At 38.2% G+C, this 24,112-nt stretch overlaps 7 protein-coding genes and 1 non-coding gene across 9 annotated transcripts; 4 read left to right on the forward strand and 4 right to left on the reverse strand.

The window, feature by feature from the left end:
• Positions 1-396: 396 nt before the first annotated feature.
• LOC105175426 (cysteine-rich receptor-like protein kinase 6) lies at positions 397-3,771 on the forward strand. Its single transcript, XM_020698319.2, has 7 exons — positions 397-1,443; positions 1,799-1,924; positions 2,014-2,135; positions 2,224-2,434; positions 2,566-2,803; positions 2,938-3,088; positions 3,171-3,771. The coding sequence occupies exons 1-7, from the start codon at positions 615-617 to the stop codon at positions 3,525-3,527; spliced, it is 2,034 nt and encodes a 677-aa protein (XP_020553978.1). The 5' UTR covers positions 397-614; the 3' UTR covers positions 3,528-3,771.
• A 122-nt stretch (positions 3,772-3,893) lies between these two features.
• TRNAH-GUG (transfer RNA histidin (anticodon GUG)) lies at positions 3,894-3,965 on the reverse strand. The gene has a single exon. It is a non-coding gene; the product is annotated as a tRNA-His (tRNA).
• A 621-nt stretch (positions 3,966-4,586) lies between these two features.
• On the reverse strand, positions 4,587-7,354 carry LOC105175387 (transcription factor bHLH115). The gene is given in 7 exon segments (XM_011097821.3): positions 4,587-4,819; positions 4,821-5,036; positions 5,176-5,338; positions 5,502-5,579; positions 5,953-6,015; positions 6,681-7,032; positions 7,176-7,354. Coding segments are annotated over 6 exon segments (705 nt in total). The 5' UTR covers positions 6,815-7,032; positions 7,176-7,354; the 3' UTR covers positions 4,587-4,768.
• Positions 7,355-9,101: 1,747 nt separating this feature from the next.
• Positions 9,102-10,562, forward strand: LOC105175388 (oxygen-evolving enhancer protein 3, chloroplastic). Its single transcript, XM_011097822.3, has 3 exons — positions 9,102-9,465; positions 9,978-10,273; positions 10,367-10,562. The coding sequence occupies exons 1-3, from the start codon at positions 9,168-9,170 to the stop codon at positions 10,463-10,465; spliced, it is 693 nt and encodes a 230-aa protein (XP_011096124.1). The 5' UTR covers positions 9,102-9,167; the 3' UTR covers positions 10,466-10,562.
• LOC105175427 (putative F-box protein At1g32420) lies at positions 10,128-12,784 on the reverse strand. 2 transcript variants are annotated; one of them, XM_088876727.1, is made up of 2 exons: positions 12,646-12,784; positions 10,128-12,171 (listed from the first exon to the last, which is right to left on the reverse strand). In XM_088876727.1, the coding sequence occupies exon 2, from the start codon at positions 12,151-12,153 to the stop codon at positions 10,945-10,947; it is 1,209 nt and encodes a 402-aa protein (XP_088732853.1). In that variant the 5' UTR covers positions 12,154-12,171; positions 12,646-12,784; the 3' UTR covers positions 10,128-10,944. The 2 variants fall into 2 exon arrangements, with proteins under 2 accessions (XP_088732853.1, XP_011096163.2); XM_011097861.3 differs by having other exon boundaries at positions 10,128-12,189.
• A 3,411-nt stretch (positions 12,785-16,195) lies between these two features.
• Positions 16,196-17,680, forward strand: LOC105175428 (GLABROUS1 enhancer-binding protein-like). The gene has a single exon (XM_011097862.2). It carries the CDS (start codon positions 16,287-16,289, stop codon positions 17,466-17,468), a length of 1,182 nt encoding a protein of 393 aa, XP_011096164.1. The 5' UTR covers positions 16,196-16,286; the 3' UTR covers positions 17,469-17,680.
• Positions 17,681-18,746: 1,066 nt separating this feature from the next.
• LOC105175390 (protein DESIGUAL 2) lies at positions 18,747-19,645 on the reverse strand. The gene is made up of 3 exons (XM_011097824.3): positions 19,478-19,645; positions 19,198-19,403; positions 18,747-19,074 (listed from the first exon to the last, which is right to left on the reverse strand). Exons 1-3 carry the CDS (start codon positions 19,574-19,576, stop codon positions 18,831-18,833), a joined length of 549 nt encoding a protein of 182 aa, XP_011096126.1. The 5' UTR covers positions 19,577-19,645; the 3' UTR covers positions 18,747-18,830.
• Positions 19,646-20,886: 1,241 nt separating this feature from the next.
• On the forward strand, positions 20,887-24,059 carry HSA32 (Aldolase-type TIM barrel family protein). Its single transcript, XM_011097825.3, has 5 exons — positions 20,887-21,285; positions 21,982-22,173; positions 22,256-22,466; positions 23,422-23,645; positions 23,732-24,059. Exons 1-5 carry the CDS (start codon positions 21,163-21,165, stop codon positions 23,840-23,842), a joined length of 861 nt encoding a protein of 286 aa, XP_011096127.1. The 5' UTR covers positions 20,887-21,162; the 3' UTR covers positions 23,843-24,059.
• The last annotated feature ends 53 nt before the right edge of the window (positions 24,060-24,112 follow it).

Consider the following 24,112-nt stretch of genomic DNA (forward strand, 5'->3'; position numbering starts at 1 on the left):
TCTTTTATTTTTAAAAAAATTATATTTTCAAAATTAAAAAAAAAAATTAATTGTAAATTTGTCCCTACTAACATATGAGCTGCATCATTTTATTTTATCCAAATATTTCAATAATTTAATTTTTATAATAAAATTTGTCACCTTACAACTTTTAAAAGATGAACCAAGTTAAGTGATGTTTTTAATAAACTTAGGCAAACAACCTCTTTGTAAAATAATTTTTGAATTGTTAATTAGTGAGAATGTTATTTGTTAATAGAGAGTGCAGTTAGTGTAGTATTTAAATAGACAGTTATATATTTTTAAGGTTATCTCCAAGAGAAGAGTAGTTCCTTTTTTATTTTTCAATTCTAAAGACTTCAACTCATGCTATGCACTTACCCGCTCTTGTCTATGCTTGTTCAATTATTTACCTGGCTACGTACTTCTGTCCCTGTCAACTCTCATCACACTGAATTCCAATATGAAACATCAGCAGCTGCAAATCTTAAATCATGTTCTTTGTGGTAGCAAGAAACTTATAAAGAAACCCAACTAACTCACCATTTCTTCTTACTCTCTGAAAAATCAAGGAAAAACAGACACAGAGAAAGAGAGATAATCCAGTCACAGCCATGAGTAGTGCAGGAAGCTGGGACCAATCGATGCTGCTGCTGCTGCTACTTTTTCTCATAAACCTTGTAGGCTTCACCATAGCCCAAGACCAAAATCCCTATCAATGTTTGAACAACGGGAATTACACAAGTAACAGCACATACAGCGCAAATCTTAACTCCCTGCTCTCTTCTCTCGCCTCAAACATCAACGACACCGGATTCTACAGTGCATCCGTGGGCCGAAATACAGACACTGCCAACGCTGTTGTCCTCTGCAGAGGCGATCAAACCCTTGATCAGTGCAGGACTTGTGTCCAAAACGCAGCCGTTGGTCTCGTCCAGTTGTGCCCCAATCGAAGACAGGCGATTGTATGGTATGAGTTATGTACGTTGCGGTACTCAAACGAGCCCTTGTACGGAATTCAAACCAATGATCCGGGGATTATCTTGAGAAATAGTTTTAGTGTACTTAATGCCGACCCATTTAGAGAAGATCGGAGAACCCTTCTGAATGATCTTCGGGACCGTGCGGCCAACGGGAGCTCTGTGCGGAAAGTTGGTGCAGGATTTAGGAATACATCTAATTCTCTGACAATCTACGGCCTGCTGCAGTGTACTCCGGATTTGTCAGCCGAGAATTGTGATAATTGCTTGATCCGAGCTTCCCAAGTCGAAAGTTGCTGTGATTCTGCTAGAGGAGTGAGAATCCTCCTACCCAGCTGCAATCTTCGTTACGAGGTTTATCCATTCTACAATGAAACTAGGCTGAGGGAACTCCAATTACTAGCGCCACCGCCACCGCCACCACCACCGTCCACACCTTCATCGCCCACACCTTCACCACCAGGTAATTTCATACTTTGGCCCGCCTTTCCAATTAAGAAGATAACTTGCTTCAACAACTGGAAGATGTTAATTAGTATAAACTTTGGTTTTCCATAATGGATTATTTATTTTTCAGAGTGTGGATCAGTCAATTGTAACAATAACCTATTAATGGTTCGTCGTATTGTAAGAGGAGGAATTTTGTTATGGAAGATTATTTCCTACAAATAATACAAGTTACGTGATAATGATAAGCATTTGGCTGATGGCTGGTGATGTTTATACTTTATAGTTACAGACAATTGGAGTTGACAAGTCTATATGTGTGACTATAGACATATACAAGATGTAAAAAGTTTCCTGGCTGAACTTTGCAGGAAAAAAAGATGATAACACTACTCGAAATATTATCATCATCGTCGTTGCAACTGCTCTGTTTCTACTGGTTTGTGTTTGTGCTGCCATCTACCTGTGGAGAAGGATAAAGCTGAAGCCACAGGAGGGTGAGATGCATACTTTTCATGTATCACGTTTTGTCATTGTTGATATACTCAGGAACTAACATAATTCTTTCTTGTACTTGGTTAATTAGCTACTGATGAGATCAGCAATGTTGAATCCCTGCAATTCGATTTTGGCAAAATTAGGGATGCCACAAATGATTTCTCTGATGCTAACAAGTTGGGGCAAGGTGGATTTGGAGCTGTTTATTGGGTAGCTAATTAGTCTTACAACAAATATGTAAGAACAAACGCCTTTTCTAGTTTGTTTATTTTGGTTAATTATGTTGTTTTCATCTCAGGGGAGACTTCAAAACGGTCAAGAAATAGCAGTCAAAAGGTTGTCCAGAGAATCAGGACAAGGCAATGTAGAATTCAAGAATGAGGTCTTGTTAGTGGCCAAGCTTCAACATAGGAATCTGGTTAGACTCTTGGGCTTCTCCACAGAAGGGACTGAGAGACTTCTAATATATGAATTCGTTGAGAATGCGAGCCTAGACCAGTTCATATTCGGTAACATTTTGCTTTTAATTTCGTCATTATGCAAATTGGTTACCCATCTTAATAATGACTATATTTCTGTGTTTCAAACAATTACTCTCAGTTTTGAACTTAAATATTAATGACATTTTATGGACATACAGACCCAATCAAACGGTCAGACTTGGATTGGGATAGACGCTACAAGATCATAGCCGGTATTGCGAGGGGACTTGTGTACTTGCACGAAGATTCTCGACTCAGGATCATTCATCGTGATCTCAAAGCCAGCAATGTACTTTTAGATGGAGAGATGAACCCAAAAATTGCGGACTTTGGCATGGCAAGATTAGTCGGACAGGACGAAACCCAACGAAATACCAGCAAGATTGTTGGAACCTAGTAAGTATTATACATATATGTATCATGCTACAAACACCCTAAGAAAGAAGTATTTATTTGATAGCACTAGGAAAGTTGCATGATTGCGTATTCTTGGTTACACAAGTTAGTTATTATAATCTACATGTTTGCAGTGGATATATGTCACCTGAATATGCAATGCACGGCCAGTTTTCCGTTAAATCAGATGTCTTTAGCTTCGGAGTGTTGGTCCTGGAGATCATTAGTGGTCAGAGAAATAATTGCTTCCAAAATGGGGAGAGCACGGAGGACCTCCTGAGTTTTGTAAGTATGGATATAAAAATTAAAGCACATACCTTTCTTTTAATCATGCTACATAAAATGTAACTAAAGATGCAAATTTCAGACATGGAAAAATTGGCGCGATGGAACAGCTGCAAATGTGATAGATCCTGTTCTGAGGGCTGATACGGGTTCCCGACAAGACATGTTGAGATGCATTCACATCGGCTTGCTGTGTGTTCAAGAAAATGGAGCAAACAGACCAACAATGCCTTCAGTTGTTCTGATGCTAAATAGCACCACCATAACTCTGCAAGTACCTTCAGAGCCCCCGTTTCTTATGTCTACTCATTTTGGTCCAGACATTTCACGATTTCAGAACTATGATTCAAACTCCAGCAAAGCATCAAGGTTGAAGGCAGGCATATCCGAAGGTTCATCGCAAAATGAGGTGTCGGTCACTGATTTATATCCGCGGTAATCTGCAAGAATCGCACATCCATCACCATAAGATGTGTGCACTCCAGTGGTGCTTGGTTTAGAAGTTGGGCACGTAGATTGTGCACTTTTTGCCCGAGGTGTTTTATTTCGTCTACAGAAATAAAGCTTTTAGGACACTTTCATTAATAGAGTTAGAAGCATATCATATGTATCCAACATTGTATCAGAAGGATATATGTAAGAAAATTTAGATGCTATATATAATATACATGTATTTTCAACAAGTGAAAGTTAGTTGCAGTCAACTTCACGCATTCCCACAACGCCAAATATTTAGAAATTTTGCGGATTTGGTTAAGGCCCGAGGAAGAAAGAAAAATAAAAAAGTAAAACTAGGAAAAGTAGATGTGGCTGCTGGGATTCGAGCCCAGGTCTCCACGGCCACAACGTGGAATTCTTACCACTAAACTACAGCCACTTTTGTGATAAGCAATAAATTTCAATTTTCATGTACTACTGAAAAGTTGCAAAGAAGATTGAACAAAGGGTTTAGATGTTTTAAGCTTTCTGTTACATGTCCGCTTAGGCGGATGCATTTCACCGGGTAGTAGAATTAGCAAATAGTCGTTAAGTTTGATTGATATCCATGTTTAAGTTCTTCGGCAAATTCAAAGTGAAAAGTGCGGTAAATAATCTGAATAAGTGAAACCCATACAAACTATAGAAAATTTGCAGCTGCATGTGGAATTTTGAAAACAATGGCACTTTGCAGTCTGGAATTTCAGTGAGTTCAGACAAAGAATTGAAACATCAAATACATCATCATCTAATTGCACCGCACAAAGAAATTTCAGTAAATGACGTACATATTCCCTTCTTTGATCTGTATTCATCATTGCTTCTATAGGATGGAAAAGATAAATAAAATCAATAATGAAATGACCATCTTCACGCCCCCACTGGTGAAAAAGAAATAATAATGAGCATCAGTTTGTTAGGGAATAGATAGATGATCCCAAGTTCTTTGAAACCGTGGTTTTTTCCGAATTAAAATTAGAAAGGGACAGCTTAAAGAAGAGGATAGAGGAATATACCCAAATTTCAAAGAAAAACTTGCAGATTATTTCAATCGCAAGGTAATTCAAGCAGTCAAATATAGTCAAGTTTTCAGAAGATAATACGAATCGGTTAGACTAGCCTTGATACGTTAATAGAAGGAGAACATCAAGAAGTTTGTCGGCAATCAACATAAGCAATTTGTCAGGTGGGAAGGTCCAGAACTCAAGCAACTGGAGGACGGAGAGCATGATCTTCTGAAGTATCAATTGCAGTATGCGGGTATAAATTGCCACATGGGAATCCCAGGGTATCTGAATAGTGGCACCAGCTTGCTACTAAGGAGTGGAGATGTAGCTGCAAAAGAAGCAGGAACTGGAAGTGGGTGAACTGAAAAACCAGATGGCAAGCTTAATGCTTTCACTTGCTCTTCTAGTTTCTCTTTCTCTGCCTTCAGCTTCAACTTCTCATCTCGTAGTTCGTTCTTCTCTGTCTGCAAGTTCCAGCCATATGCAAACCAATTGCAAGATATGAATGCACCATAGAGAAAAGAGCAATCCCATGCATATACAAACCTATCAGCAAAACCACATCACACAGCTATCAAATGAGAGTACTGGCATACGGTATACCTTCAGTTCGTTGACCTTCCTCTGTAAATTATCATGTGATTCTTTTAGCTTTTGCGCTTCTTCTCTCAATTGAATCACCAGACGAACTGCATCATTCAATATACCAGCTTTATCCATTTTGGGTGGCCTTCCAGGTTCTAGTATAGAACTTAGTTCTTGGAATCTTGATATCAAATCAAAGTCAATTATGAAATGAAATAAGAGCAATATACTAAAAGCTGACACACCACACAGGGATACATAGTGCTCACAGCATTTCCGTTTGTCCACACATGCATGCTCACAGAGACACATATGTGGAGGATACAGATGGAAAGAGATCTTGCCTGTCATTCAGCCTATCCCTTCGTACTTTCTCCTTGTAAGCTTTTGAATCAGATGCACCACTAGCTCCTGACCTCAATCTTAGACAAAATTGTATGCATCTTTTAGAACATTAACATGGGTACAAGATGAGAAGAATGCATAAAAAACTCCAGAGAATTTTATTCAACAAATTTGATTGGTTAATACAAGTTGACTTTTAGTTACTATAAATTGATGAAACAATAGGCGGTCCAATAGCTACTTCAGCAGCTGCAATAGCTATAAGAAGAATTGAGAAAATGTTTCCTTTTAATTAATGATTGTAAAGAATATCATAAAAGTCTTCTTTTTCCATAACGAATAGTAATGCAGATATGCAGGCATCAAATATGTCGACCTTAATATTAAATAGGCCAAAAACCAAAAAAAATATGATGAAAATAAATACAGTCTATGTTCAAAAACCTATACCTCTTTCTAGAGCCGTGCTCCTTTATACAATCTGGATCCCCAAAAGAGTCGCCGAATTCCATACTGAAAATGGTTAAAGAAAAAATTACAGATATTTTTTATTATCGTAAGATTGAAATAATCATGTCCGACATCTCATTAGTTTAGGCTACGTCTCACTAGTTTAGTGTAAGATAGCATCATTTCAATAAAATGAACCCCCTGATTCCCACATTTCAATAATATATAATGGAAAGTCCTCATTCACTATTGCTTGATGGAGCATAAAACGTAATAACCAGCATTCAGCTAAATCTTGCCTTCCATTGAGGCCTTGTTCAAATGCTGAAGCTAATTCTCCCTAGCTATAAAAGGTCTAGATTCATACACATAAAAATTAGCTGCAATTTTGTCGCTCATTTCACTTGGCATTTGCAGGTTTACCCTGTCGATATGTTCATATGTCTGGCGTTATGAAGATTAACTACCACATTCTCATGCATATATAGAAAGGGAAACAAAGAAATATAAACGAGGAACTTTTCGAGCAAAACAAGTGTGAGCATCCCAGACAGGACGACAAACCACATCTCGCCATACAAATGAGTAGTACCCTGCACTTGAGAGCTCGCACCTCAGAATCACACAACATATCAGCACAACAATTCCCAGCATCTTACACACCGACGATTTATGTTTAAACTAGCACGCACACAACAGAGTGCAGCGAGAGGAAGAATGAAGAACACCTTAGAGTAGTAGGAGAAGGGAAAGCGTCCTGGAGGTGGGGCCACCGGAACGTCGGGTCGAGAGGAGGCATATCTTCGAGTAAGGCGTAATCGAAGACCCAATCAGCGGAATGCTCCGGCGGCAGGGACACCATCTCCTTTCTTTTAGCTCCGAACAGAGTTCCACAGGAGGAGGACGAAAACCCCGGATTAAGAGGTAAAATCCTTGGTCTTTGGGAAAAGCCTGAAGTGAGAATCTCCAAGATTTGTTTGTTGAGGAGATAATGGGGTAGTTGAAGAGCCCGGAAAGAAACGGCCACCCGGGGTAGGAATATTTTATGGCGGGCGGGATTGACTGTTGTTGGCACAGATTCTTCATTTTAAGCGAAAAAAAAATTAAACGAGAATAAAAATGAAAAATACACAACTTTTGGTGTTTCGTAATAGATTTACATCACATCATTCATTTAAAAAAAATATAACAATTTTAAGACAACTGAAAAAAATTTGGCTTACCAGCTCGCCAAGAGTAGCCGGTACTACGATCTCAAGACGAGCGATCTATTGAATTTCTATGGTGAAGATCGATGTAGCGATCTTATGATATGTGATCTCGGGGTGATGTAGTCGGGAGGTCGAACTCTCATCAGGTTGGTGAGTGTTCAGTGTAGCAACCTCATGATGTTTGACCTCAAGGTGATGTAGTCGGGAGATCCAACTCTCAACAAAATCATGTACACAATTTGTCAACAAAAACATCCAAATTCTAACCATCCAACAGCAATTGTCTCACCTGATATGTTGGGTTAAATATGAATACATAACACGTGACACTAGTTGGAAATATATATATATATATATATATATATATATTTGTAGTGAGTTGGTGGGTATTATAGCCTACCATGCATATGATGACCAAAAGATATTAGGTTACAATTTTAAAATGTATCTTACATTCTCAAAGGAGCATGTGTAATAAGTTAATGATACAAAAGGATTATTTTTTGTATACTTTCATTTTAACTTTATTTGATGTTAGAGGGTTGTTATGGTAAAATTTTGTTTGAAACGCTGTGGTAAAAAGCAACGTGCGATTTGAAGGACACAGTTCGTTGTGGATTTTTACATCCATCATTTTTTATTATCTAAGCATGACATTATTTGTTCTGTTACACCTAAACTCCTCATTTTTTGTTGGGTTGTAAATAGTCCATGATGGAGCTGGAGTAGAAAGAATTAATTCATTTTTCGGGCAAGGATCTATTAAAAACTAAACTAGTAAGCAGAAGCTTAGTGAGAAGAAAATGTTACTGCCCATCTCAGTTTGCATATTCAGACAACCTTGAATTCTGATTCTTGATGGTCTTGCAAGATTTAGATTTGAGACTGGACCAAGGACTGCTGCAGGCAGCATACTATGATTAGGAGTAAGAGTAGGAGAGCGGCGGTGGGAATCCTCCAACGCAGTAGCACATGCCCAAATTAGAAAACCGCTCTTATAAGGACTGCACCCACACATAAATACTGTTAGCTTAAGCGTCATTGCGCTGGTTGAATTAAAAGTCCACTCTTTTCCGCCTGCATTTGGCCCACAATTCACATACAGATTCCCTATTTTGATCCCCATATATTGCTGTATCCATACTTTAATATTTTTTTTAAGGATAAATTACAATACGGTTCTCCTAAGATTTAAAATTTTGAATAATTATGAATATTATTAATTATTTAAAAAAATTATCAATACCCTTATAATTTTAAGAATCATCTAATAAATAGATTTGTTAATTTATATTAGGTTTTTATTTATTTTTTGCGATAAACTGTCCAAATGTCCATATAGAATATAAATTATAATTCTATTTATTTTTTAATTTTTTAAAAAAATTATGGACTAAGTGGATAGATTTTAATTTCTTTTCATCCACATGGTTCATTTTTTTCTTTTGCAAATTGATAATTTTAAGACTTTAACCAAAAATTATATAGTTTAATCAAACATATTTTAAAAAAAAATAGATTCATAACTATGTCAAATTTTAAGAGAACTCGTTGTATTTCTATCACATTTCTTATAGAAACAATCATAAATCTATAAGGCAATCCCTAAACAAACTTTTGTGAACTATAAAATTAATATATAAATATATTTGCAATAGACAAATATTTCATCTCTTTCGTTATATCACATATTAATAATTGATTGAATAATGAATAGTGGGATAAATTATATCAGATAGTCGTACATAGAATTTTTAGTTGTGTGGAACAGAGGAGGAAATAGGTTCAAGAAATCTTTGCAATCGACGTGGCGCAAGGTGAGTGGGTGCAAGAGAAGCTGATCATAGTTGTCAAGAGCTGGAAGTGTGATTGGGTGAGAGCATATCCCAACTCAGATAAGGCGTTTTTCTACATCACAAAAAATGATAAACCAACAGCTTAGCTTATATCCTTCACCCTCCATTTCCCTCAACTTTGCCACACAATTTCTCATATCCTCCAAGAATGGCTCAAGCTATGGCTTCAATGGCTGGCCTGCGTGGCTCTTCTCAAGCCGTCCTGGAGGGCAGCCTTCACTCCACCACCCGCTTGATCACCCCCAACACTGCCAGAATTGCCTTGCCCAGACCAGGGTTCAGCGTCCGAGCCCAGCACCAGAACTCAGCCGACACTGAGACAAGCCGCCGAGCCATGCTTGGACTCGTTGCAGCAGGGATAGCCTCAGGATCCTTTGTCCAAGCCGTCCTCGCTGAAGCCAAGCCAATCAAGATTGGTCCACCACCTCCACCCTCCGGTGGACTCCGTAAGTGGCACTAGTCACTAGTTTTGTTCAGTCTTATTTTAAAGAGTTCTTGTGCTTTGAGGGGCCATTTACAAGGCCTCGAATCTATGGCCTATTATTAGAAATGACGCCCTTGTGAGTAACCCACCAAGTAATCAGTCTGAGACCTATCGACCATTTATCCTACACATAAAAGTAATCAATCGACACCTATGGGTGTGTAATCCTCAGGATCATATATAATTAAATTTGATTTTTCCAAGAATAAGTTACCAAAGAGTGTTTCTGATTAATTGGTTGAGTTTTTTAACAAATTTCGAACGCAGTAACCCACTTATATATATACCTAAGCTTATCAAGCATTGCAGGCCTGCAAACGGAAGTGATTTAGCAGATAATGTGGCTAAATGTGTATAGACGATTTTCAGCAGTTGTGTGTGGTCGCAACTAGGACTGTTTCATCGTAGAAGAATGAGTTAACTTGTGCCTGACATTCACCACTAATCCTCAATGGAAATTACGTGTTTTCACAGCGGGAACTTTGAACTCTGACGAAGCAAGAGACCTGCAGCTGCCCCTGAAAGACCGGTTTTTCCTTCAGCCCAAGACGCCAACTGAGGCTGCAGCAAGGGTGAAGGAGTCTGCCAAAGAAATTAAGGGCGTGAAGTCGCTGATTGACAAGAAGGCTTGGCCTTACGTCCAAAATGACCTCCGTCTAAGGGCAGAATACCTCCGTTACGACCTCAAGACCGTCATCTCTGCCAAGCCTAAAGAAGAGAAGCAACCCCTACAAGACCTCACTGGGAAGCTCCTCCAGGACATCAGCAATGTGAGTTAATCCCAAGTTCAACATTTGTACTCCCTGGATACTCTGATTTACTTGCACCTATAGACATCTAAATCATGTTTTGTTCTTTATCAGCTGGACCATGCAGCAAAGATCAAGAGCACCCCCGAGGCAGAAAAGTACTATGCCGAAACTGTGGCTACACTGGATGATGTTCTCTCCAAGCTTGGCTAGAAATTACTATGTACAATGTTGTTGTAAGCTTTCATTTTGAGTGAATGAGATGCTCTTTTTACATGCAATTTCAAGAACTTTCCTCTGTTTTCTCAAATACGTATTCACTTGAAAATCTTATCTTAGATGCAATTCCTGGAAAATATCAAGCTATTAGGCTGGATTCTGTTCCCTTCCTGTTATGTCCTAGCCTGGAATTTGCTCCAGAAAGTAAAGAACACGGATATTCAGCAGATTGGCATCACATAAGCACATGAAATCGTCTCTGAATATAAATCCATTGGCAAAAGCAAAGAGTGCAGCTCAAGATAAAAACAAGAGAAATAATGGAAAAGCCTCTATGAATTCTGTTATACAGAGTCCATCACGATCACCAAATAAATACTAGGGGGGGGGGGGATAAAAATAGCTGTTGATGGATGAGTTCCAACTGAATACCTTCATCTGACCCAGAATGAAGCAATTAGAGAGTAAAATAACTATTCAAAACTGAGACGAGGCCGCAGTTTCTCTAACATTGTGTCTGGCACCATTCCTTCAAAGGTAACCAAGCTTGGTTTGTACGGGTAGAGTTTATTTGATAGTGAAAAGGTTTGTGATTGCTTAACATCGCAGACCTGTCCAGTCTTAATTGTGTAAGTAAATATTTTCTCACCTTTCAACCAAAACCATATATCACCTTGTTTAGCAAGCAATGGGAATAAACTTGGCTCAACAACATTATCTTTGTTCATGGACGGCAAAGGAATGACTTTCTTGTTTGCACACCATCTGTGCTTCTTATAGTCTTCTAACTCCATCACTTGTAGATTTTTTCCAACTATTTGGACCAATGCAAGTTTCCCATCCCAATCTAAATCCCACAGCGTTGTCCGATTGCAGGTCAGACCCTCTGGCAAATGATTTACAGTGAAAGTTTCAGTTCCCATATCTAGAGACACTACCCGTTCACAACGTTCCTCACCAGATTTAATAACTATGACACAATGGACAGCTTCTCCTGCTGAAACCACTGAAACCCTGTCTTTAAATCTGTATCCATTATTAGCAGTCATAATACAAGGAAATGTTATTTGCCTCCACTCCTTAGAGTGACCAGGAGTAAAAACTTCACAGCCTTCTCTTCCATTTTCTCGATCGTTGTAAATGGCCACTATTCTATAGTTTCCAGTGGCTGGGACATAACAGAAGACAAAACCATAGTTACCACTGTGTGGATCAGGCAATTCAAGAACACGGCGAGTGGCCGGATTCCAGATGCAATACTTGAACGAGCTATTATTCCTCAGGAGTAGCAAGCCATCACAACCATGAAGGTAAGAGAAAGAGTCAATATGGGAAATGTGGCCGGTCCGAACAACATTATACCAATGCCAAACAACAGAGTTTTGACCCATATGCTTTTGAATGAAGTAATGGTCATGAATCAGTGCACGCCACTGTTTACACACGAGCTGAGCCTTTGTTAGGGACTTGAGGGGCAACCAGCTCAGGATCTCTATAATGACCTCAGGCGGAAGGATTGGTGTTGATTCATCACTTTGCTTGTTCTGAGAAAATCTGTACACCACAAAGCGCCCCAATGCCCGTGCCTTGTTGGCCACTAGAGTCCACATTATGCTTGAAGTCCAGTTTCTCAAGCTCTCCTTGATGGGAGAAACGGACAATCTGGTAGCTAAGTTTCCCATGTCCACTTCTCAAAAAATCTGCAGAAAAGCCAAAAACTGGGCATGCTTGCAATTTAGAATTGTAAATAAAAAGAAAAGGTTCATATGTCAATAATGTGTGTGTGTGTGTGGCATGCAACAGAGAGAAAGTGTGTATGTTGAGGTCTAAAGAGCAATCAACAAGAAGATTCACAGAAACCACCAATTCATATCAAATAGGACCAACAAACAAATAATGCATGATAACAACTACAATCCTCGTAAAAAAATCAATTGATAGCAGAAATCAATCAGCACTATCAGGGTCAATTGATAACATGAACAGGGTCAATTACAGGTAAAAAAGGAAATTGAAACAGAAAATTTATCAGGATAACAACAATGTTTTTCTCAATGAGGGAGAGGGCGGACACAAGATACGGAAATCCATGCATCAGTTAGCACACCCATCACACCAAGTGAACCAAACACATAAATCTGAAACAACAAGAACGATGAAAGAATTTGGCTTACCCGTAATAGTGTGGATAGAAGAATCTGCAGCACTGCAATTGTAAAAGAGAAAAGTGTGCAGAGAGGAGAAGCAAGTTTCGTTTTGGTTGGACTTATACAAGTGGTTTTGACTACTCGGGATCGTGGGGTTATATTTTATTTCGGTGATTCTTTAAGATTTTATTTGATACATAGTTATCTCAACTTCAGATTCTGTTTCACACGTACTTCTCTAGTTAAACTTGAACACGTAGGGTTTGACCTTTCTTTTCTTTTCTTTTTTTTCTTGCTTTATTTATTTATTTCGAATTGTTTTCCCTTGAGATATTTTGGATGATTTAAAATTTTAATTATCGACCATCAATATAATGATAAATAACTATTATTAAAATTGATGAATAACTATTATTAACGTAAATCAATATTCATATATTGATAAAATTTAAAGATTATAAGTCAAATTTATCGACTGAACAGGTCTCATTAAGATTATATTTACTAAAGGTTGTTAGGCATGATATCCTATTAGCCGTGATTGATTGAATTGATCGAGTACACATTGGGATGTTGGGCATATATTGTAATCAACTCAAAATGGTGATGATTTCAATCACTCAAGCCTCGCCCGCTGTTTTTAATTTTGTTATTGCCTTCTTAGTCCTCACCCAAAATGTCCGAATTTGCTCTCTTTCACTGCAAAATTCCTCAATAATATTGTTAGGTGCAATAAATTAATGCACGTGACATCCTTTTTTACTAACATCACCTTTCCTGGCTCTTTTTCCATCAATTCTTGGAGTGAAATGGAGGTGAAAGAGAAAGCAAGAAGAGTAAAGAAGAGATGGCTTCTTCACAATTCTGCTTTTTATCTTTTTCTCCTTTTTTTTTTTTTGTCAGTTGGGATTTGGATAAATCTATGAGAAAGAGGAACAGTGTAGAAGGGAAAAGAAAGTCGAGAACTTCATTGGTTTTTCTGAATTTATGTCTTTGATTTTGTCTCTTTTTGTTTGGAATTTTGTAGTTTGGTTCACCGAATGATGATTTTAATGTATCAGTGCAGAGGGCGCGCGCCCTCCTCTTTAGCAGCCGCGGTGGCGTTTAAATAAATAATTTTTAATTAATTTAATTAAAGTTATATTATATTATATAAATAATTAAATAATTATTAATATAAATAATATTTATTAATAATAAATATATAATATTTTAATTAAATAATTATTATATAAAATATAATATTATATATATTAGATGTGAGAAAAGGGCAAAAATGTAAGAAAAAATGCATTTTTATAACAAATTCGCAGTCCAAAGCACGTGTAGGTCAATTTCTATATAGAGAGGGTTTTGAACTTTATTTTATATTATAGGGGGAGTATTCTATACTTTAATTTTTATAAAGGGGTTTGTAAACAATTCTATTATCATAAGGGTGATTTCTGGATTTTTTCCGATTTTTCTAGTTTGATTCATATGTGGTTTCAGTTTCAGGCCGCATTCCCTCCAGACGTAGAAAGGTGGGTTGGTTATAGTAAGAATGGGTCTGGGTCTGGGTCTGGTGCACCTAGTCGTTTCAAAATATTCCCAGTTACAATATCAAGCACCAACTGCCAGCCTTGGTCACAACTTGTCAGCAGACCATAGTCATGTAACGCGCAAGGAAAAATATCATAGTCCCTTGGATTCTTCTTCATGAACGGTATGGGTATAACAATCTTCCTATCAGCTCATCTCTGCTGCCTCACACTTTCTAGTGTCCAAACATGGAGCTTCAAGTTTTCTACAGCGCCAAGCGCCAGTTTCTCCTTCGAGTACAGAGCCCCGACTTCTCTCCAATGCAAGAAAAAGCTATCCGAGATCTTAATCCTAGTCACCCGTTCATTTTTCATTTCAGGCACACTATTTCGGCGTCACATGTTCCAGCAGATTTATGCAGCCTGATCATATAGTAAACTTCTTGGAGCACTTTGATATCAACTCTAACAATTCCCAATTTAGAGGAGAAAGGGAACTCGACCATTCTCCATGTAGCATTGGGGCCAATAGAATCTTGAAACCTCCGTTTCCATCAGCTCCATTTGTGTATGGATAGACCAATTTGAACTCATTAGTGGAAGTAACATAACACAGTCTCATGCAGCCTAAGACATTCTCATCTGGCACAGGCACATGCAGAATTTCCCTGGTGGAAGGATTCCGTAACCTGAATTTCTGTTGCCCCTTGCTTTTCTCCAAGATCAGTCCACGGCAACAATCTATATATGTTTGTCCGGCAGCTGATTCCTAAGGATCGTCGCCTGGCTTTTTAAACACCCAGCCGCCAACAGCCCGCTTCATGTGCACATCGACAAACGCAAGATCCTGGATAGTTGAACTCCATCGCTTGGACACACATTTGAATCTCAGTAATGAACACACTGGCAACCAGCTCAGGATTTCAAAAATTAACTCATGTGCAAGGTGGTGTTGTCGTCTTACGGAAGATGACATCTTTCTTTCCTATATATTTAAAAAACAATGTTCACTACTTGTCCACTTCGTATGGCATTAATTGGCAGGACAACATTTTTGAAAGAACACAACACAAGCACATCAAAGCAAGCAATAACGTTAGACAAAATAAACAAAAACAAGAGATGTAGGAAATCTGATGATGAATGTAAACGTTAATTACCCTTTGTAGTTATAGGAGAAGAGCTGATTCGGCAATTAATCGCTGACAGTGATAACGAATATATGTGGGGTGATATGTGTTGAGAGTTCTTTTTCGGTTGGGATGCTTTAAATTCATTCTTATATTTTGCTATCCTTCTTAATCGGGACTGCTGGCTGGAGTCCTGTTTCAATAGTTTTTTCTTGTTTTATGTGTTGAGAATTCTTTTCTCATTGGGATATTTTAAATTCATTCTTATCTTTTTAGCTATCCTTCTTAATCGAGACTGCAGGCGGGAGTCCTGTTTCAGTACGTCGTTTCTTGTTTTATGTGTTGAGAGTTCTTTTCCGATTGGAATGTTTTAAATTTATTTTTATCTTTCTAGCTATCCTTTGTAATCAGGACTCCAGGTTGGAGTCCTATTTCAGTACGCCATTTCTTGTTTTTCAGGATCACCCCATTCATCCAAATCTCTTCTTATTAAGTAATATTATTTCCACTAATTTCTCAAGCCAACAACATAACAAATAGCTCACAAGATTAAATTTTGGCTTTTACATAGATCATTGAACAATTGTAACGTCTATTTCGCTAAATTATCTCTTATATTTTACACAAAAATTATCACAATTATTGATACTTTTTTGATAAGTAACACTCATAATGTCTTTTTCTAGTAGATATGTAATGAAGCCTCTATTGAAAATTGTGAGATTTCAAAGTAAATTAATGGTCAAGTTCAATTTGAGCAGTATGCTTGTTGTTGGTATCAAATTTGCAATTAAAATTTGTTTTATTGAAGTTAAAATTGCATTTTTTAAAAAGTATAGGGGCAAAAGTGAAATATCCTTTATATTCTTGGACAGAAAGTGCAATACTCCCCATAGGTCTGTGAAAAACGAGGAGGCGAAGTCAACAAAACTTTCGTATCTGAATACTATTATTCTCTGGAGAAACCCTAGATTTTAATTCACCACTCTCCGGTTTCTCTCTCTCTGTGTCTCGAAAGATGGCTAAGAATCGGGAACCCGAGAAGCCCGTCGAATCCGAAACGGAATCCGGGGAGGAAGAAGATGACATAGCTACTTCTGAAGACGCTGGCTCGCAGGATTCCGACTCCGAACCCGATCTGGCGCAAGTTAGCAAAAAGCCCTTATCCTCAACACAGGCAACTCCCAAGAAAGCCCAACCTCAGTCCTCCTCTAAACCCCAACCGCAGCCGCCTTCATCCTCTGATGAGGAGGAGTCTGGATCTGAATCGGAGTCAGATTCCGACGAACCAGACCCGAACGTCAAGCCCATAGCATCCAAGCCCATGGAAAATGAACAGAAATCCAGTGACGGCGCTAGGAAGCTCAGATCCAAGCCCATTGCTTCGGATATCGTAACTCCTGCTAGATCCACCGCCGCAAAACGCCCTGCCGAAGAGAAAGAAACGGAGACTAAGGATGCTAAGAAGTCGAAGAAAAAGGCCGAGCCCGACACTTCCGAGAAAAAGTCTACTGATGATTCGAAGAAATTGCTTTTCCAGAGGCTTTGGAGTGAGGATGACGAGATTGTGATTTTGAAAGGGATGATAGATTATGTGACCAAGAAGAAGTCCGATCCGGTTGCTGACTTGAATGCTTTTCATGATTTTATTAAGAAGAATTTGCATGTGGACGTGACTAGGACTCAATTGCAGGATAAGATTAGGAGGCTGAGGAGGAAGTATGTGAACAATAAGAGCAAAGAGAAGGAGGGTAAGGATAGGACCCTCTCGAAGCCACATGAGCAGAAAGCTTACGAGTTGTCCGAGAAGATTTGGGGGAATGAGAGTGGGAAAGAAAATGGGGTTGAAAAAGTGATGGGAAGTCCGAAAGTGAACGGTAGTGCACTGAGGAAGACTCCAAGCAAGAGGCCTAACACGGGTGAAAATGAGGAAGCTAAGGATGTGAAGAGTGTGGAGGTTGTGAATAGTGATCCGGAGAGGCTGTTGCCAGCCAAGCGAGTGAATTCTGGTGGTGTGACTGTGGAGGAGAGGATTTTGAGGATTGGGGCAGAGTATTTTGAAAGCGGAAAAGGGCTCGAGCGGGAAAAAGAATGGAAGAAGCTGAGTGTCGAGGAGATAGAGGTCTACCTGAGGCAGTTGGAGGTGAAGACTGCACAGGCAAAGCTTGTTCTGGATGCTGTGAAGTCCGGGGGTCACTGAAGCTGTAGACAGGTTACTTCATAGTAATGCCTTGGCAGTGTTATAACTGTAGGATTTTGGGTAATTTGTGTCTATGCTATGGATGTATTGTTAAGCTAATTCTAATTTACGTTTCTTATTTGGTCTTAAGTCCTTTTGTGGTGGAACCCCTCATGTTCTGTATAATGAACTACTTTGGTGTTTATCTGTATGTGTAGCATCTGTTGTGCTGATGTTCCTGGTATATTTTACATTTGCTCTCATCTACTTTTCTTTAGTTGTTAGTTACCGTTCTGAGTAGTTTGATTAAAAAAATTCCATTGCTGATTCAAGTTCAATGATAGATGTTTCTTTTGTTTGAAGTCAAACCAATCAATTACTCCAGTTATTCCTTTACCTCAATTGTGATTGAACTTTTCTTTTTTATATTTCCCCTGTTTCTCTAAATTCAGGTCCTCTAGTCATGCTGGACTTTTGTTCTTGAGTTAATTTGACAACAGGAAGGACAATACTGATGAGTGTAACTAGGACAGAGGATGTGCAAGTGGGATATAATCTGTGCTAGGTTTTTCTCCGCGGTTAGAAATAGTTGGTCATTTGTCTGGTCTTGTTAACTGTAAGTGTATCATAGCATGTATACGCTATTTTATGTATCTTTGTTAGGAAAATACAGTTTCATCTAATTTAGCCATGAGCAATAGACTTTTGGCAATACCTGGATTGTTTAGGGCAGGACGCACATCTAGATTCTGATTGGATATTCCATCCGGAAGGGAAACTTGCTTCTGTAGATGATTCATTATAGCCTACCGTTCTATCATAATAATTTTAAGCGTTTTATGGTGCCTTTAGGACATTGGTATCAATCTCCTACATATGATAGAACTTAACTTTTCTGTAAGGTTAGCTCCTGATACTGCAGTGTCCATGAAGTAATTGTCAATGGCCCCTGAAACCCAGTCCTCATGTCGCTGTGGGCTCCATATCCTGATAGACTAGCTGTAGCCTTGTGCATTGTGTTTAGTAAAAGTAGATATTTGAAATTGTATAATCTAAGGTGAAGAGAGCGCTTCACTCATTACAACCTTCTCACTCATTACAACAGAAGGTTATCCATGCTACTTGAAGCATGGTATGATAGTTGTAATGTCAATGATCAAACATGTTATTTCCAGAAAGAGAACAATATGTCGTGGGATAGAAGAATGAGATACTCATGGATACAGAGTAAAACCCACCAATTGGCGATATGAAAACATAAAAGTAAGTAAAACCTTGAAAGAGAAAAATGTTGCCGTGAAGTTGCCAAAGGCCCTAAGTCAGTGCAGTTACAGGAAGAAGTTGAAATTTGTGAACTTTTGTAGTGGGAAGCTAGATGAAATGTCAGGCAGGTACTCCTTGTTGATTTGGTTTGTTGTCTTGGCTTTCATGTGGATGCTCTTTCCTTTCTTCTTGAATGACTGCTGCTGCAGAAACATAGTAGGCAACCGCAAATAGTCCATGAATAAAGCACAAAATCCCTCCAATGGAGAGTTGCCTATGATGGGCGATTCCACAGTCCTTTCTAGATTTTGAGTTTGCTAATGTTCCTGAGATTAGCAAGATGAATGCAATGGCCAACATAATCCTATTTCATCAACACAGTTTATGCTAGTCAGTGCCTTGGAATGCTGAGGTAGAGAACTATTCCAAGGAAAAAATGAGAAGAATGTGAAATTCAAGTGATCTGGATTGAGATATATAAGAGTACCATGCCATGAAGAGGGAGGCAGCAGCAAGCTGCTTGTTTGGAGAAGCTCCATCCAATTCTTCTTTAGATCTAATGAAGATGCATCCTCCCATCAAGTTGGTTAAAACATGTGCTAGGCACAGGAGCACCACTGCAGCCAATCCAAGTTTGAAAGCCTGGTAGCTGGGATCTCGGCACTCAAAAATCCATACTCTCAGGTTTTGAGCCTGTCCAACAAAATTAAACTTTGCTTATTTACTTACCTACCACAGAAATCCAGGAGCTCTAAAGATGGACAAACCTTATTCTGAGCAACCTCCGCCTGGATACCAAGAACACCAGCTACAATGTCCATAACCATGATCAGAAGACATACGACAACATCTGCATTTTTCACCATGGTTGCTACACAATGTGGAGTGAATCACAGAAGGATGCTACACAAGGTGAAGAGCAGAATCACAGAAGAAGATTGTTTACTCAGGAGAAACAGGAACTACTCGTACGTATATAAACCCACAAATCAATCCTTCCTGCATGTATGGGAATCGGAATAAAGTGGAAAAATGAGAAAGATTAGCTGGATTAAGTGTGGGATAAAAGGTTTCTTTTGTCTTCAACATCTGTTTGCCTTTGCCCTGTTTTATGGTTCTCCTTGGCGGGATTCCTTACATTGGGAACAAGAAAAGTAGTGCATCGCCAGAGTATTAATACAGTTTGATTGGTTATATTCTCTACTCTCTTCTACCTAGTGCCATATATTCACTTGCATGTTACTCCCCAATCCATATCTCATCAGACTTTGCCACTTTATTCACTTCATTGTTAGTTTCTTATTTCTGGATCTTATATGTTGGGCCTGCTCCGAACTCAAACGTACGTTCTCATGATTTAGATCTCTTATAATTATTGAAAAATATCATTATAGCATTCTCACCAAAGTATATTTCGTTGCTTCCTTCTTGTATTTATTACTCGACAGAATATGAGAAAGCAGAGTGTGTGTTGAAAGTACATAAACGAGCCCATTGGAAACGGAGAGAGAAGTTGACAAACAAACTATAATAACTTGGGTAGTTGAAGCAGGCCATGAGTCTGTCAATTATGGATCAACATTTGGCCCAAACCCAAATTCAAGCCTTACATGATTCATTGGGACGTGGTGTTGTGAATTCAGTGTTATGCTCTACATAATAACTTTTGGTAATTTTTTCTCTTATTATATTTTCTCATATATATTCTCCCTCTTTCTGTCATCATATCAGAATCTTCTTAAACATTTATTATGAATATTGATTTACTATTTTGTATATAATATAAACAATATAATTTTTTTTACTTTAGAAAATTTTAAAAAATTACGTATACACAAGTGTCCCACAAATTATTAGTTCTTTTTTTTTTTTAAATGAAAGAACTGCTGATATTTGAATTAGAGGACTGTAGACGTATTAATACTTATAATCGTTATTGCAATAATGAATTTTGTGAAATATAAAATGAAAAAGAAGTCTTACGCATAATAACTAAATATAACTTGTCCGTGTATTCGCTATTAATTAAAAATTGTTAATAAATTAAGAATTTATGAAAAATAACTATCATCAACCTTATATAACGGGATTTCAACGCAGGACAACTAAACTTAAAATAAGAATCTTATTAGCTTAATTTTGGTCATACTTACATTCTCCCCATGTGAAAAATTCTATGATGCTAATGATGATCACCTTAATCCTCTTTTTTCAAGGAAAAAGGGAAATTGAGAGAGAGAGAGAGAGAGAGAGAGCTGGCTCTATGTAGTTCTAGAAAGCACTCCGGAGTTCTTCTAAATTCCTAACGGATATAACCCCGCCAATCTTCCACCTGTCCTACTTTTTTCCTTTTTATAATTCTGCATTCTTCCATCTTTCGTTGTTTTCATGTTCATCAGTTTATGTATTTTGTTTCTCATAGTTCGAGTTTCGGTGTGAAGGAAGAGATATAATGGCAGGCTACCGATGGAAGACCTTCTTTGAAGAGGAGGATCGTCCTGAGAAGCCAAGAAGATATGGTGTCACCGAAGTGAGGGGACCCCATTGCTCCCTTTTCTCCCAGAACCTCCTCCAGGTGCCGATTTCTTTCCCGCTTTTCACGAAGAATCATGCCTTTATATTCTTTAGCAGTGTTTTAATTCTTTTTTTATTTTTTATTTTTTAAGTTTTCTCGTAATTGGTTGTTCCATCTTTGTAAATTCTTTTAAATAGTGCAAGTGGGGTGAGATGGTGCTTCAATTTCAAGTTTCTTGAAGTTCCCACGGTAGTGTTATTGCTTTGTTTGAGTTCTTGAAATTGTTGTGACTTTGTTCCCTTTCTTATTTTATTTGCTTATCTGATAATTTGGATTGTATTAGTATCATTAAAGATGTCAGTGCGCATGATCCTCCTTTCACTTATTTGTGCCCGTATGGAGTGGGGCAGGTGTTTAAATTTTGTACCAAACCTTCTTATGTTTTAAGAGACATCACGCTCGCCTAAATTATATTTTCTAGTGTCTTATAGAGATTGTGTTTGTTGAAATATTTGATTGGGTTGGCATTTCATCTTACGATGGATTGTTATTAGTTACATTAACTGGTCACGGAAAGGGTAAGTATCTACTGATCAGATAAAACTTTATTGCCGGCTTTAAGCGGCAGTTGTGCAATTTGTTAGAAAACATTTCTTGATAGAAGCGCTGTGTTGTGTTTCCAATACTCAACATTCTTCTACTATTGTGGAAGAAATATGCTTGGTAATTCTATTGACTAATCTACGTGTGATGTAGGATGTCTTTGAGTCTATGGGACAATTTGTTGATGGCTTGAAGTTTGCTGGAGGCTCTCATAGTTTGATGCCTAGAAGTTATGTGAAAGAAGTAACTGATATGGCACATAGGCACAATGTCTATGTGAGCACCGGTGACTGGGCCGAACACCTACTGCGCAAAGGTCCTTCTGCCTTCAAAGACTACATTGATGTAAGAAAATTTGAGATTTTATCCTTTTAAATTATTCAATTGCTTTCCGTGGTGATAAATATCATTCCACAATTTGTCTTAGGAATGTAAGCAATTGGGTTTTGATACCATTGAAATCGATGCTGGATCACTTGGAGTCCCTGAAGAGGTCCTCTTGAGATATGTGAGGCTGGTGAAGAGTGGAGGTCTTAGAGCTAAGCCTTTATTTGCTGTAAAGTTCAGCAAGTCAGATATACCCGCGAAGACTGATAGGGCATTTGGATCTTATGTGGTGCCAACACCTCGGACTTCAGGTGAGAAATTGATTTGTTGGAGCTGTTAATCTCTCAATGGCATGGATGCTGGATCCTCTGCTTTAACGAATTAGTGTCGCGTGTTTAATGTCTATATTATCGATATAAGATATACTTCAAGTATTTTTCGTGGAGGATTAGGGGTGCTACTTGCTCTGATAGCAGAACGAAGCAGGCTAGAGGACCCTCTATTAAGTTGTTTTTGTGGAGAAGTAATAGCATCATGATTTCATTGTAGACTGATGGTCTTCTCCTTGACTAATACTATCAATAATACCATTATCCAACTGAAAGACTGGTAAAAGCTCTGTGGAGCTTTTTAGCTGAATCCATGCCTTTCACCATTATCTTTTGGTGGAAAAATGTTAGGATGGGAGGTGCGCCCAACTTGGTCGAGGAAACCGATAAATTAATTTTTGTGGCTTGAGGTAATTCTATCGAGATCTTACTCATATCATTTTGAATTCAGCTATTATTTAAGGATATCAATCTACAAGTTAAAGAAAAGATTTTATTCATTCTCTTGCTTTTGGGAGTCTTCTAGTGACGTGATCAGTTTGCTGCATGGTCTAGCAATCCAAATTCCAAAACCATGTTTGCTTCACTCTAGCTAAAGTCAGGATCAAGAAAGTAACAAACAATTGGACTTTTATCTTGTTTCGGCCCTTTTCACTCCGTGAGGGAAGTTTACTAATCTACCGAATTCAGGTGCAGTGATGCATCTTAGAGGTTTTATACTTGACAATATGTAGTGGCTTAACAGTTATTTAGATGGAATTCAGAATTAGATTGATGAGCGCCTAATTTTCTAGGGTGCATGATAGTTTTGAGAATGCATGGTGGACAAAATTTACGCTTGAGACTGTACCAAAAATAGATCAGAATTTCCATGAGACATATACTTCAAGAGATTTCTGCTCTGTGTCTGTCATAATTTTGCTTCCTTGTTCTGCAGAGCTTGTTGAGGACGTAGATCTTCTGATTAGAAGGGCTGAAAGATGCCTTGAAGCTGGGGCAGACATGATAATGATTGATGCTGATGATGTCTGCAGAGAGGCTGACTCTGTCAGGGCTGACATTATAGCAAAAGTTGTTGGCCGTCTAGGGCTTGAGAAGACCATGTTTGAAGCATCAAATCCTAAGGCATCTGAATGGTTCATCAAACAATATGGGCCAAGGGTATAGTTTCTTTTTTCCCCTGTTTCTTTTATCATTCAATTTAATTCTGCTTAAGAATTTTAAGTTCTATTCCTGTGTCACTCTAGGTGAATCTTTTCGTGGACCATTCTCAAGTAATGGATCTGGAGTGTCTTCGAGGTCGTAACCTGGGGAAAGATCATACATCTATTCTTGGTTCATCATATTTTCTGTTTTAAGCTGATTTTGTTATTATGGAGAAGTCTTCATCTAAGTTGGTCACAATAATGGTTTGTAGGTACTATTGTCTACTTCAGATTATGTTAAATTGTTAATGAAATGTATAACTCCACGTTTCCGTGCTGGGGGGCACTCAGGTTATAGCTTAAAATTTTGTGTATTTGAATCGGGTTGTAATGTATTTTTATTCTGATATCAAGTCATGTTGGCTTCTAATGATGGAATTTCTGTTAGATTTGAGGCAGTTGCTCTTCTGACTTCCATCACAC

Source organism: Sesamum indicum, linkage group LG12 (genome assembly GCF_026168435.1).
Source record: "Sesamum indicum cultivar Baizhima isolate 11 linkage group LG12, ASM2616843v1, whole genome shotgun sequence".
Lineage (NCBI taxonomy): Eukaryota > Viridiplantae > Streptophyta > Magnoliopsida > Lamiales > Pedaliaceae > Sesamum > Sesamum indicum.